Here is a 12,768-nt window from a genome sequence, read left to right on the forward strand (position 1 = left end):
GCAGGAGGATCGCTTGAGCCCAGGAGTTTGAGGTTGCTGGGAGCTAGGCTGATGCTACGGCACTCTAGCCCTGGGCAACAGAGCAAGACTGTCTCAAAAAAAACAAAAACAACAGAATTCCTAAATTCCACAGGCTTCAAACAAGCATAGAGACAATAAAGAAGGTGAAATATTTAAAATATGATTTTTCTATTAATGTTGAAGATACAGGAATCTGAGCATCTCTATAGTCCCATTTTGTTTTATACACAGAATTGTAGCTCTCCAAAAAGCGTGCAGTTGGTGCGCACCTGTAGTCCCAGCTACCACGGAGGCTGCGGCAGGAGGATCACTTAAGCCCAGGAGCTCAAGGCTGCAGTGAGCTACGATTGTGCCTGTGAACAGCCACCGCACTGCAGCCTGGGCAACTCAGCAAGACCCATCTCAGAACAAAACAAAAACAAGAAAACTTGTTGGAATTAGACTGAGTTTCTTGCAACAACGCAAGGGGCCAGAGAGTGGACATGGTAGGGCACAAGGCAGTCTCCCAGTGCTGACCTTCAGACTTGGGGAGCACCACCTGTTGGATACCTTTCCTGTGAACCCTGGAGACTGCAGCCTAGTGCAGCCGACATGCGCACATTTCTGCAGTTTGTCAATCCTTGGTTTGTGAGCACTTCAGACGAAGCAGAGACTCCTTGGGCACTGTATGCCCCCAGATCTGTCTGCTCGGGGAACACGACCCCCATAGGAAGAGCGTTGGTGCAGCAAGGTCTGCGTGTATCTCTGTCCTTGGGAACATGAAGGGCAAATGTGGATGGGTGGAATTTTTTGTTGGCTACCGTAGAATTATGACTGAAAAAGAATGAGGAGAGAGGCTTCTGATCATGGCAGCGTAGGTCATACTAGGTCACTGCTCCCCGACAGTGACGAACCCTGGGCAAACATACAAGGGAGAACAGCTGCAGGCAGCAGACGGGGGAAGAGGGTAGCACTGGGTGAGTTTCCTGCTTGTAACTTCTTGCCTCAGGGCAGGCCCCAGTCAGGGCCACTGTGGGCCTGGAGAAGGCACAAAGAAACCTGCACTCATCTGGCTTAAAGAACCAAAATAAAAATGTTTGTTGACTGCAGCAGTTGGAATGTGAGGGCGGAAATACTGGAATAGAGCAAGTCACAGGGGAGCCCAAATTCTGAGTATAAACTCTGCTCTATTCACTAGTTGACCCTGCACGATGCATGGGGGTGGGGGTGGGGGTGGGGGTGTGGGCAGACTTCAAGGAGTCAAACTGAAGCTACAGGTATTGAACAGGGATTTCAGCTGCTGTCCACCACAAGAGAAAGAGTTTAGACTTTGAGTTGAACAAAGGTGACTGCCTAATAAAACACACTTTTTTTTTTTTTAAAAGTAATACTCTTTGAAGGAATGTAACAGAATCCAAAGTCTCTACAATGGATTATCCACAATGTTCACAATACAAAGAAGTTACTAGACATAAGAAGAAATAGGAAAACATGACCCATATGCAAGAGAAAAGGTAAATAATGGAGATCAACCCTATATGATCCAGATAATAGAATTAGTAGCAAAGATTTTAAAGCAGCAATTTTAACTGTGCTCGAGGATATAAAGGAAAATATGTTTTTAACAAATGAACAAATAGGAAATTTAACAAAGAAATTCTAGAACTGAAAAACACAAAATCTAAAATAAAAAATTTGCTGGAGAGGTTAAAATCAGAGTGAAGATAGCTAAAGAAAATCAGTGGATTTGAAGATAGTTCAATATAAATTATCTAATCCAAAGAACAGAAAGAAAAAAAAGATAGAAAATGATGAATAGTAATCACAAATGTATGTCCACTTAATGTGAGAGGACTGATACTTAATTGGAGTCCCACAAGAGGAGAAAGAGAATGAGGGAGAAAAATAATAGCAAATTTCACAAATTTGGTAGAAGACATAAATTTACAATGCCAAGAAGCTCAGGATAAATAAAATGAAAACACCTAGAGACATCATTGTATAACTGCTGAAAACCAAATAGAAAGAAAATCATGAAGCAGCCAGCAAGGTGGGGAGAGGGGGAGAGACACGTCATATGAGGGCGAGGTGACACTGCTGACAGCTGACTTCATACCAGAAACGATGGAGGCCAGAACATAGAGGAAAGACATCCCTGTATGGAAAGGGAAAACCTGTCAAATCAGAATTCTTTATCTGATGAAAATAACCTTAATGAATAAAGGCAAGATAAGGACATTTTGGATTAATGAAAAGTAAGAAAATTCATCATCAGGAGATCTGTACTTGAAAGAATACTAAAGGGAGTTCTTCAGGCTGAAGAGGAATGATACCACATGAAAATCTGAATCATTGGTAAGAAAAAACACCAAAAATTATAAATATGTAGGTAAACATAAAAGGCTGTTTCTTTCCTTTTAATTTCTTTAGAATAAATTTGACTGTTTAAAGCAAAAACTATGATAGTACTTATAGTACTATAGTACTATGATAGTATTTATAATATATGTTGATGTTATATATTATTATGATAAATATAGGTGGGGATGTGAGTAGGTAAATGGACCTATATATATGCACAGTTCATGAAGTAGTATGACATTAACTCTAAGCAGACAGTAATAAGGTAAGAATGTTTATGGCAATCCCAAGGGTAAGCGCTGAAAATACAATGCAAAGAGAGAGAGATACAGATAGAAAGCTGAGGCCAGTGTCGGTGTCCAACACCTGTAATCTTAGCACTTTGGGAGGCCAAGGCGGTAGGATTGCTTGAGGCTAGGAGTTTGAGACCAGCCTGAGCAACACAGCAAGACCACATCTCTACAAAAAATAGAAAAATCAGCTGGGCATGGTGGCATGTGCCTATAATCCCAGCTGCTTGGGCAGGAGGATCACTTGAGCCCAGCCCAGGAGTTTGAGGCTGCAGTGAGCTATGATGATACTGCTGTACTCTAGCCCAGTTTAGAGAGTGACAGACCCTGTCTCAATAAAACAAACAAAACAATAAAAAGATAAAATGTTCACAGGATAGATAAAAGGAAATTCTAAAACATACTCACTTAATTGAAAAGACAACAGGAAAGAAAGTTCAAAGGAACAACAAAAACTGATAGGACAAGCCAAACAAAAATGATAGACTAAAATCAAGCCACATAAATAATTGCGTTAAATATAAGTGGATGAAACATTCCAATTGAAATGCAGATTGTCAGGATTTTAGAAAGACCCAACTATATGCTGTCTACCAGCAAGGGACTCTAAATACAATGCCACAGATGAGCAAAGGTAAAGGGAGGAAGAGGATATGCCATGCAATAGTAAGCATGAGACAGCAGGCTAGCCATGCTAGTGTTAGCGTAGGGACACTTCAGAAGACCAGAGACAAAGGGGGACATTTCATAAAGATCAGCTCAGCCACCCAGCTTACTGCCTTGAGAGTTTTTAGGCCACAGTGCAGGGAGAGCGTAACCAAACAGCTGGCAGTCTGTCTACGCAGAGGAGATGGTTCTGAGTCTGGGGAGGCCGAGGCAGCTGGAACTCATGGAGTAGAGGACTGGACAGGAGAGAGCAGAGAGACAGAGCAGCACTCTGGAGAACTGCAGAGGGTTCTGAGTCTCCAGCTGAGTAAACAGTAGTGCCTGTGTGTGAAGAAGGTAACCGAGGCCAGGGAAAACCACTGGAAGTGATCAGGCAGAACAACCCCAGAGATTCATCATACATGGTCAGGAATAGTTCATGCTCCCACCTGCCAGAGGGGAAGACCTCCCCATACACGAGGCATTGAGTAGAGCAGACCCCTCAGTAGTGGTGCAAAATTAGCCCTAGACACAAGCCTGTTCGGGATCCAACTAACAAAGCTAAAAAGCAAGCTGCAAAAGAATCACATTGTTTCCAAGTAACTTAACCTCACCCCAGAACAAGGCTAAAAACCATTTAAAAGAAAATGCATTCTGAGGAAGACTGCAAAGAGAAAAAAGAAAGAAATAAAGAAAAAAGGAATACACACACACACATGCGCACACACACACACAGATTCCACCATCCAACCAGTTAAAACATTTTCAGTGTCTGGAATCAATGAAAAATTACCAGCATGCAAAGAAGCGGGGAAATATGAACCATAATAAGATGACTCAATCCACAGAAACAGATCCAGAACTGACACAACAGAGTCTGGAGACAAGAACATGAAAACCATTATAAATGGACTTCATGTGCTCAAGAAGGCAGAGAAAAGCACAAGCATGATAAAGAGAGACCTGGAAGATACAGGGAAGGAGCCAAGTCAGATGAAAATTATAATGTCTGAGATGAAAAATAGGGATGGGATTAAAACAAGAGTAGACACTACCGAAGGAGAGCTGGTGAACTTGAAGCAATAGCAACTACCCAAAATGAAGAAGAGAAAAAAACCTAGGAAAAAAGGAAAGTATCAGTTGAGCAGGGGACAGTGACAACACTGTATATACAAGTAAGTGGATTTTCAGAAGGAGAGGAGAGAGGAATAAAAGGGAACTTCCTCACAGACTGGGAGAAAATATTTGCAAATCATGTATCTGACAAAGGGAATGTATCTGGAGTACATAAAGAACACAACAATAAGGTTAAAAACTCAGTAAAATGACGGGAAAAGATTAAACACTTCATGGAAGAAGGCACACAAATGGATAATGAGCACATGAGGAGGCGCTCAACATCATCGGTCATCAAGAAAATGTAAATTTAAACCACAATGAGACAGACATCCTCTAAGATGGCTAAAATGAAAAAGAGTGTTGGTGAAGATGAGGAAAAACACTTGTGCAGCTAAGTAAGTTGTGAGCTAAATTAGCCACTTTTACATGAAACACCTTTTTTTTTTTGAGACAGAGTCTTGCTCTGTCACCCTGGCTAGAGTGCCGTGGCGTCAGCCTAGCTCACAGCAACCTCAAACTCCTGGGCTCAAGCGATCCTCCTGCGTCAGCCTCCCAGGTAGCTGGGACTACAGGCACCACCATGTCCGGCTTATTTTTCCTATTTTTAGTAGAGACGGGGTCTCGCTCTTACTCAGGCTGGTCTCGAACTCCTGAGCTCAAGCGATCCTCCCACCTCGGCCTCCAGAGTGCTGGGATTACAGGCGTGACACCATTGCGCCCATCCAAGAACACCATTTTTTTTTTAAATGACTGAAAGATAAACTGTGGTTAGTCAGACTTGGGTATGTGGCAGGTATTTTCTCAAAAACGAACAAAGTGAGCCTGTTACTAAAAGAAAATTAATGACATCTGAGTGAGCCCTGAAACACAGTCCCAGAGCTGTGTGTGGCAGGACGCTCCTGGTGAGCAGTGCCGGCCTCACCATCTGGTGCTCCTCCATCCGCAGGTGATGCTCCACCAGGAAGCTGTAGACGTCCCCGATGCGGACGGTGCTGTCCAGGTCTGGTTCCTCCAGAAGCAGCTCACACTGCCTGACGGCCTCCTTGGGGTCTTCCGTGTATGTCCTGCAGAGAGCAGAGATGAGGCCTGTGCCCCGAACCCCTGAACACGTGCTGCTTGTCAGAGGGCACAGCAGGACATGGTCCTGGGGAGTGGTAGGAGGAAGTTTTCTGTGAAGTTAATTCCCACAAATTAAGTTAATTAATTTTTTAGTTTGTTCTTCATTCATTCATTCATTCAACAAACTCTTACTGACCACTTGCAGTGCCGGGTCCTGTGCTTGCACACCAAGATCAAAGACTTCTAACAATCAGTTCCCGCCCAAGGGACAGCCTAGAAGGGATAGAAACCTCTAGGCTAAGTGTGGCCCAGAGGGACGTGGGGTGTGTGGATGGGGTGTGTTGAGAGCGGCACACCACCTTGCGAAGACAGTTGAAAGGAACCTTCGAAGCAGAGGAGCTGGCCTGGACACAGGCCAGCATGTGGGACCCGGCGTGGGCGGCAGAGCAGGGTGTGGCATGTGAGCTGGGCAAGACCGGGGCTGAGCCTGCCCGCCAGCCGCTGAGACACGACTTGGTCCAGGGCAGGTGCCTGGAGCTGCAAAGTGCTCAGGCTCCCCCTTTTGGAGGGTCCAGGGTCCATCCGGCCGTGCCCTGTCTCGGCCACTCCAGGCAGCTGCCTGGCCTGCCCTCAGACCCCTGAGCCCTGGGGGGCGGCCACCCTGCCCCTCACACATCCTCCGCCCTCCACCCACATGCCCTGCGCTCTCGCATATGACCACCTGCTGCCCATTCTCCTTCAGTCCTGCCTCCCACCTCCCAGGATCAGCAGGCACCTGCTATATGCAGATATTCCAGAATCTACACGTGCTAGTGGACAGTGCTCTCCAACGAACCCCACTTTGCACAACACTGTTCAACACCGTTTCTGGAACTCTCCTTCTGAAAGGATGTTCTCAGACAAGAAGACACTGTTGCTAGTTCAGCAGATGCTGAGCCCCAGGAACCCACAGATGTCTGCTCAGGTGTGGCAACCCCCAGAATTATCTGCCCATAGATAAACACCGGGAGGTATCATATAAAAATTTATATTCTTGGCCTTTCCTAAAAACTGAGACGACGCACTGCCCAGCCTGCTCCAGGCCCCCACAGGCCTGGAGCCTGGCAGCAGTGGCACCAAGGAGAGGTGGGAGCCTGCTGGTCACCATGGCCCCAGCCACCCTGAGTCACATGACAGTCCCTCACTCAGGGTGACCTGCCTGACCCCTGCCTGCCCTGAGCAGGGGGCACACCTGCCCCTGGACACGTCTTTTCACCCAAATCGCCTCCTCCTCCCCTCCCCCATCAGATTTCTCTCTCAATGTCTCTGTTTCCAGAACAATCTTCCCAAGACTGTGCCCAGGTTCCAAGAGAATTCTCCAAGAGGAGCTCAGATGTATCTTAAGCAACAGAGATGACCTTTGGGTTCCTATCTCATTGCCCAAGGATTTCCTTTGAAGAACATTAGTCAGAAGCGAATATTTGGTTTGGTTCCTTGCTGCCAGCGTCACTCTCCCAGTGAAGGGGGCCTGCGGGGTGGAGCGGGCCAGCTGCCTGCCCCAGTCTTCCGGGGACGCACCTGCGGGCCTGGATGAACCTCTTCACCAGCGCCATCTTGCTCTGCAGCTGAGCCAGCTTGGTCTCCTGGTCCAGTGGGCTGGAGGCCTTGGCCTTGGCCAGGCACTTGTAGGCCTCGGTCAGCGCCCCGTGGGCTTTGTTGTAGTTCTGGTATTCGTCGATTTCCACCTGCACGGGGAGAATGTCAAGACCCAGCGAGGCCCAGGCCTCCCACGACCCGAGCCGGGCGTGCCGGAGTGCAAGGAGGGTCTGTACCTGGGCACAGGCATCATAAAAGCCTGCCAGCAGGTCCAGGGCACGTCCCTTGGTGTAGAAGCTGATGATGTTCTTCATGATCTCCGGCTCCTTCCGCCAGTCCAGGGACTGCAGGTAGTTGGCAGCCATGATGTAGATCTCCTTCTGCCTGGAGACGCCCGCGAAGAACACGATTTTCTCTGTGTCTCCAGACTTGAGCAGCGCTCTCATGGCCTGGGCAGAGAGAGCTGGGGCTCAGGTGCGCGGGTGGGGGACCTGGGGACGCGCTCACACCTGACGATGCTGCAAGTCTGGCTTCACAAAAAGAGTGGCTCGGGGCTTCTCAGTAAGAGAGCTCTGACCTCTTGCCCCCCCTGATTACGCACAAAGGCAAACGGAGAAAGCACAGCGGCCGTGGTCTACGTGACCATGAGTGGGAGCAGCCGGTGGACGCTCACCTTCAGCTTGTTCCCGGCCTGCGTGTACTTCTTGGTCGCCAGGTGGTAGCTGCCCTGGCGCATGCAGCAGTCGGCCACCTGCTCCAGCAGCTCCCGCCGGGACTCCTCAGACAGGTCCTTGGAGTCCTTGGACACGGTCATCTTTTCGGCCATGTCCTCGGTGATGGTCATGTTCTGCTCCAGGCACAGCTGCAGGGCTTCGTGGTACTGCAAAGGTGCCAAGGAAACCGCGAGGGGGCTGTGCCCGTGAGCAGCCGAGGGGCGCCGAGGCCGAAGTGGCGCCCTTGCACCCGCCACCCCCAAGGAAACCAGGCCCACGGCTCGGTGGTGGCCGCTGTCTGGATTCGTTCATGTTACTTTCTCTCACGTTATGAACGTTACTATTCTAGAACGTAATGAAGGAAACACGGAGCTCAAATGAATATGGTATTTGTTGTGGTAGAAAAAGGAAACTGGTAATTCATTTTCTTCTATAATTTTTTTTAGAATTTTTTAAATTAAGGGTTTTAATTTTTTTTTTTTAATTGGCAGAGGGACACAGCTTGAGTGTGCTGGTCCCCCTCCCCCTAGAGTTTTAATTTTCTTAAAATTTTAAGAAAACATTTTATATTCTTTTTTCTTTTCTAACATCAACTCGAACCAAAACAATTTTATATTCTTCACCTAAAGACATCTCTTAGGCTGGGCGCGGTGGCTCATGCCTGTAATCCCAGCACTCTGGGAGGCCGAGGTGGGTGGATCATTAGAGCTCAGGAGTTCGAGACCAGCCTGAGTAAGAGCGAGACCCCGTCTCTACTAAAAATAGAAAGAGATTAATCGGACAACTAAAAATATATAGAAAAAATTAGCCGGGCATGGTAGCGCATGCCTGTAGTCCCAGCTACTCGGGAGGCTGAGGCAGGAGGATCGCTTGAGCCCAGGAGTTTGAGGTTGCTGTGAGCTAGGATGACGCCATGGCACTCTAGCCCCGGCAACACAGTGAGACTGTCTCAAAAAAAAAAAAAAGGCATGTCTTAGAAAAAAAGGATTTTGTCTTGGAGATCATTCAACCTCAGCACATGAGGCACTAGCACGCGCTCTCTGACTGCTGCACAGGGTGTCACTGTGCCAAGGTTAACCATGATTCTGCTGATGACACGAGGGTGACTGTCCTCTGCTGTTACAAAAACTTCTGTGGCGTGTACCCTTGTGAGTGCACGTGACGCCTGAACGTGTGTGAATGTGTTGGTTGGGATAAATCCCTGAGGAAAGGAATTGCAGGTGTAAATTTTACCTGTGACTGATGTTTCTGCCCACGGTGCCTGAGTGATCGTTCTGAGCCAATATAGGGTTTTGTAACCTTTTCACCTTGACTAGTCCGGCTCATGAGAAACGGCACCTCCGTGAGCTCTGATCTGTGATTTCTTTATGCATGAGGCTAAGCATCGTATATTAAGCAACCACTCACATTTCCTTTTTAACAAACCGTTCACATTTTTTGCCTTTTCCGTTTGAGTTGTTGGTAAATTTATTATTGGTTTATAAGAACTTGACAAATTTTAAGAAAATTAGCCTTTTGGGATAGAGGTAAAATATATTTTTGCCCATTTTACTATTTATTTTCACCTTGTTTATGGTACTTTCCCCAAGTGCTATATCCGAATGTGTGTTTGGTTGAATTGATCAGTCTTCCTCACTACGGCTTTGGGCTGGTTTCACACCATACTCAGAACAAGCCTCCCCTCCTTCGAGACTGTGCAGGACGCTGAAAGGTGGACTGGGGCTGTTCCACTGTTACACCCGAATCTCGGACCTCTCTGGAATTTACTCCGACATAGAGTTTTCCCAAATGACCACTTGGGCGCACCGACCCCGCCGACGCTGCCGGAGTGGCCCGCCCCTCCCCTGCGCCATGCACTTCCCTCATCCCACACTAAATGGACTCATGCCCTGGCTCTGTTTCTGGATTTTCGAATATTCCCCCTGATCTGTAGACCTGTTCATGCACCAACCCCGAACATTTTGGATTTTCTGTGATGTCTTTTACTCTCTGGGTGTTTTATCACCTTTCAGTCGTCTTTCCCAGATTTTTCCTGGCTGTTCTGCTTCACCTAGTTTTACTGCAAAGCTACAGAATCAACGTCTTTAAGTGAGAGAAAACTCTTTGGTGTTGTTCCTGGGCCAGAGTCGGCCTGCAGACTACCCTAGGACAGGCCTTTCTAACCAGGAACGCAGTGTGTCCAGGAATTCTGAAATTGCTCCATAGCGAGACACAAAGCTGCACGCCTACTTCTGGCTGCAAGAACGATCTTTCAACTTAGACAGGCTGATTCTGCACGATTAACAATTTTCTATATCTCCATTAGGTTTCTATCTAGGGGGATTTTTCTACTCAAAAAAAAAAGTGCACATACTCTTTTATTATTGGCTACTATCAAAAATCCCCCGAACATAATGAGGTTGGTGAGAATGTGGAGAAGCAAGCCCTTGCACAGTGCTGGTGGGGATGTAAAATGGTGCAGCCACTGTGGAAACACAGCCTGGCAGTTCCTCAAAAGATTAAATGCAGAATCACCATGTGACCCAGGAATTTCGCTGCTGGGTAAACACCAAGTCTAGGGAACGCGGGGTCTTGACGAGACATCTGCATGGCCACGCCCACCGCAACAGTGCTCACAGCATCCCAGGGGTGGAAACATCCATAAGACCACGCGGCCCGTCCACACAGCAGGACATTACTCAGCTTTGACATCTGCTACAGTGTGCACAAACCTTGGGGACATTATGCTCAGTGAAATAAGTCAGTCACAAAAAGCCACATACTGTCTGATTCCACTTACTCCCTTACTCCCTAGGGGAGTAAAGTTCACAGAGGCAGAAGGTGCTATAGGATGGCGGGTGCCAGGGGCTGAAGCATCAGTGCTGAAGAGGGGCAGAGTTTCAGCCTGGGAAGATGAAAAAGTTCTGGAAACTGGTTGAATAAAAATGTGAATGTACTTAACACTACTGACTGTACGCTTAAAAACGGCCAAAATGGTAAATTTCATGTTATGTGTATCTTACTCCCCACACCACACACAGGAGGGTTCGACTCCGTGTTATGATTCGGTGCCGTGTGTGAAGTGGGCGATGTGTCTCAGCTTGTCCCCAGGGCCCTTCACCTCCACGGCAGGGTACAGCCATAGCCTTTCTTGAGAAATCGTAACCGAGAGAGACAGGTCGTTCCCGCTGCCTTCGTGGACAAGGTGACCCTGGAGCGGTGGCCCTGAGTGGGCCCGAGACCCCGTACCTTCCTGGCGGCCAGCAGCAGCTCCACCGCCTTTTCGTACTGCTTGTGCTCAATGAAGAAGTCCGAGCAGCGGGCCAGCAGCGCCGGGTCCGACTTCTCATTCAGGTCCTCCGCTATGAGCTGCAGGGCCGCGAACTGCTGGGTGGCGAAGGCCAGCTCCAGGGCCTTGGAGAAGTGGCCAGCCTGTGGGCAGTGTGGGCTCTGAGCAGCTGCCCAGCCCTGGCGCCCCCAGAACTGGGCCTCGCACAGGCAATGTCCCTGGTTGCTGGCAGAAGCCTTGTTCCTGCTGTCCCCCACCTCCCCTAGGTCCTGGCCACCTCCAGGGGCCGGCCCTCACCTTGTGGTAGAGCATGACCGCCCTGTCCATCTGCTCGCCCTTCTCCTCGTAGTATCGGGCTGCCTCTATCATGTCCTCCGGCGAGCTCAGCAGGGCCAAGTTCATGAGCTGGTCGTCCAAGCTGTTCTCCTGTGGGAGGGAGGCAGGGCTCTGCGGACAGCTCCTGCCTGGCGCCCTGGGCCCACTCCGATTTGTGAACATGGTGGGTGTGGATCTACCCCCTTTGGTTTGACCTGTTGCTAAGCGACCTCTGCACCTGATGCCCTCCTGCGCCTGCCTGTGGGCCAGGCTTTTCACACGCCTCCTGCTCTCTCCTACAGAGCACTGCAAGAAATACTTGGCCCGGAGGGTTTTCCAGAAGTGAGACCCCGAGCTGGGGTGATTTTTTAACTCTGGGATGCAGAGCGTGTGACAGCTCTCTATGAAGGGTCTGCCTTTTAGCAAGACCATGAGCCACGAGCCGGCCTCGTGACTCGCTCAGGAAGCCTGGATACTAGGGACACCGAGTGACAACTCAGGGCCCTGCAAACATCAGGTGCAGGACGCAGGGACCAGAAAGGCAGGGGAAGGCGGGGTGAGAGGGGGAACCAGCAGGGGCAGGAGTGCCCATGACACAGCTCTCTCGATGGCTCCTGCAAACAGCCAGGAGGCACCATTTCCACCTGCCGGCCGAACTCCGGAGGCCTGTCCCTCAGTACCTTGCACAGGCGGATGGCGTTGTTGAAGGCCTGCGCCCGCGTGTAGAAGTGCACCGCCTGCCTCACGTCCTCCTGGCTCTCATACTGGCGGGCAAGGTGATACGACGCGGCCAAGTTCCCGGTCTCGTTGGCGATTTCAGCAGCCTAGAAAGACACCAAAGAAGCCCAGTGGCCGCGTCTCCAGCAGCGGGCCGACCCCGCGGGAGCACCCTTACCTTCTGAATGTTGCCCTGGAAACAGCAGATGCGCACCAGGGAGAAGTGGTCCTGTGCCAGCTCGTAGTAGCGAAGCGCGGCGTCCATTTCCGCCTGGCTCTCCAAGTACTGGGCCCACCACCTCCACAGGGTCCTGGGGGACCCACAAGCCATGGGCTCTCTGCCAGGCGCCACCCCCGGCCCCGACGCCACCCTCAGAGTGCACAACACGCGTCCTGCAGACAGGAGACGCAAGAGACCAAGAGAGGCCCCGGGCCCTGAAGGGAGAGCCCCATGTGGTGCCCGGGACCAGCTCTGAGAAACCAAGAGGACGCCGCCCACTCTTAGGTGATGCTCATAAGCAAGGGTACCCAAGCAGGCCCCCAGCCGCTAGTGGGGACACTCACTTGTCCTTCATCTTATTGATGTAGAGCTCTAGGGACTGCAGGTCCTCTGAGAGCATCCTGGGCACCTCAAAGCGGTGGGTGTCGGACTTCTCGTAGCTGTGGAGGGAGGAGACAGGAGGACCTTGTTCCTTCCCATCTCAGC

At 49.6% G+C, this 12,768-nt stretch overlaps 1 protein-coding gene across 1 annotated transcript in view; it reads right to left on the reverse strand.

Moving 5' to 3' along the window:
• IFT140 (intraflagellar transport 140) overlaps positions 1 to 12,768 on the reverse strand; it is an 81,588-nt gene that overhangs the window by 1,533 nt on the left and 67,287 nt on the right. Inside the window, 9 exon segments of the mRNA XM_012647788.1 lie at positions 5,338 to 5,479; positions 7,032 to 7,198; positions 7,286 to 7,498; positions 7,723 to 7,929; positions 10,991 to 11,173; positions 11,328 to 11,456; positions 12,026 to 12,169; positions 12,241 to 12,373; positions 12,627 to 12,722. Of these exon segments, the coding sequence (XP_012503242.1) occupies positions 5,338 to 5,479; positions 7,032 to 7,198; positions 7,286 to 7,498; positions 7,723 to 7,929; positions 10,991 to 11,173; positions 11,328 to 11,456; positions 12,026 to 12,169; positions 12,241 to 12,373; positions 12,627 to 12,722 (1,414 nt within the window).

The sequence above is a fragment of the Propithecus coquereli genome, unplaced genomic scaffold, assembly GCF_000956105.1.
Source record: "Propithecus coquereli isolate 6110/MARCELLA unplaced genomic scaffold, Pcoq_1.0 Scaffold27, whole genome shotgun sequence".
NCBI classification, from domain to species: Eukaryota; Metazoa; Chordata; class Mammalia; order Primates; family Indriidae; genus Propithecus; species Propithecus coquereli.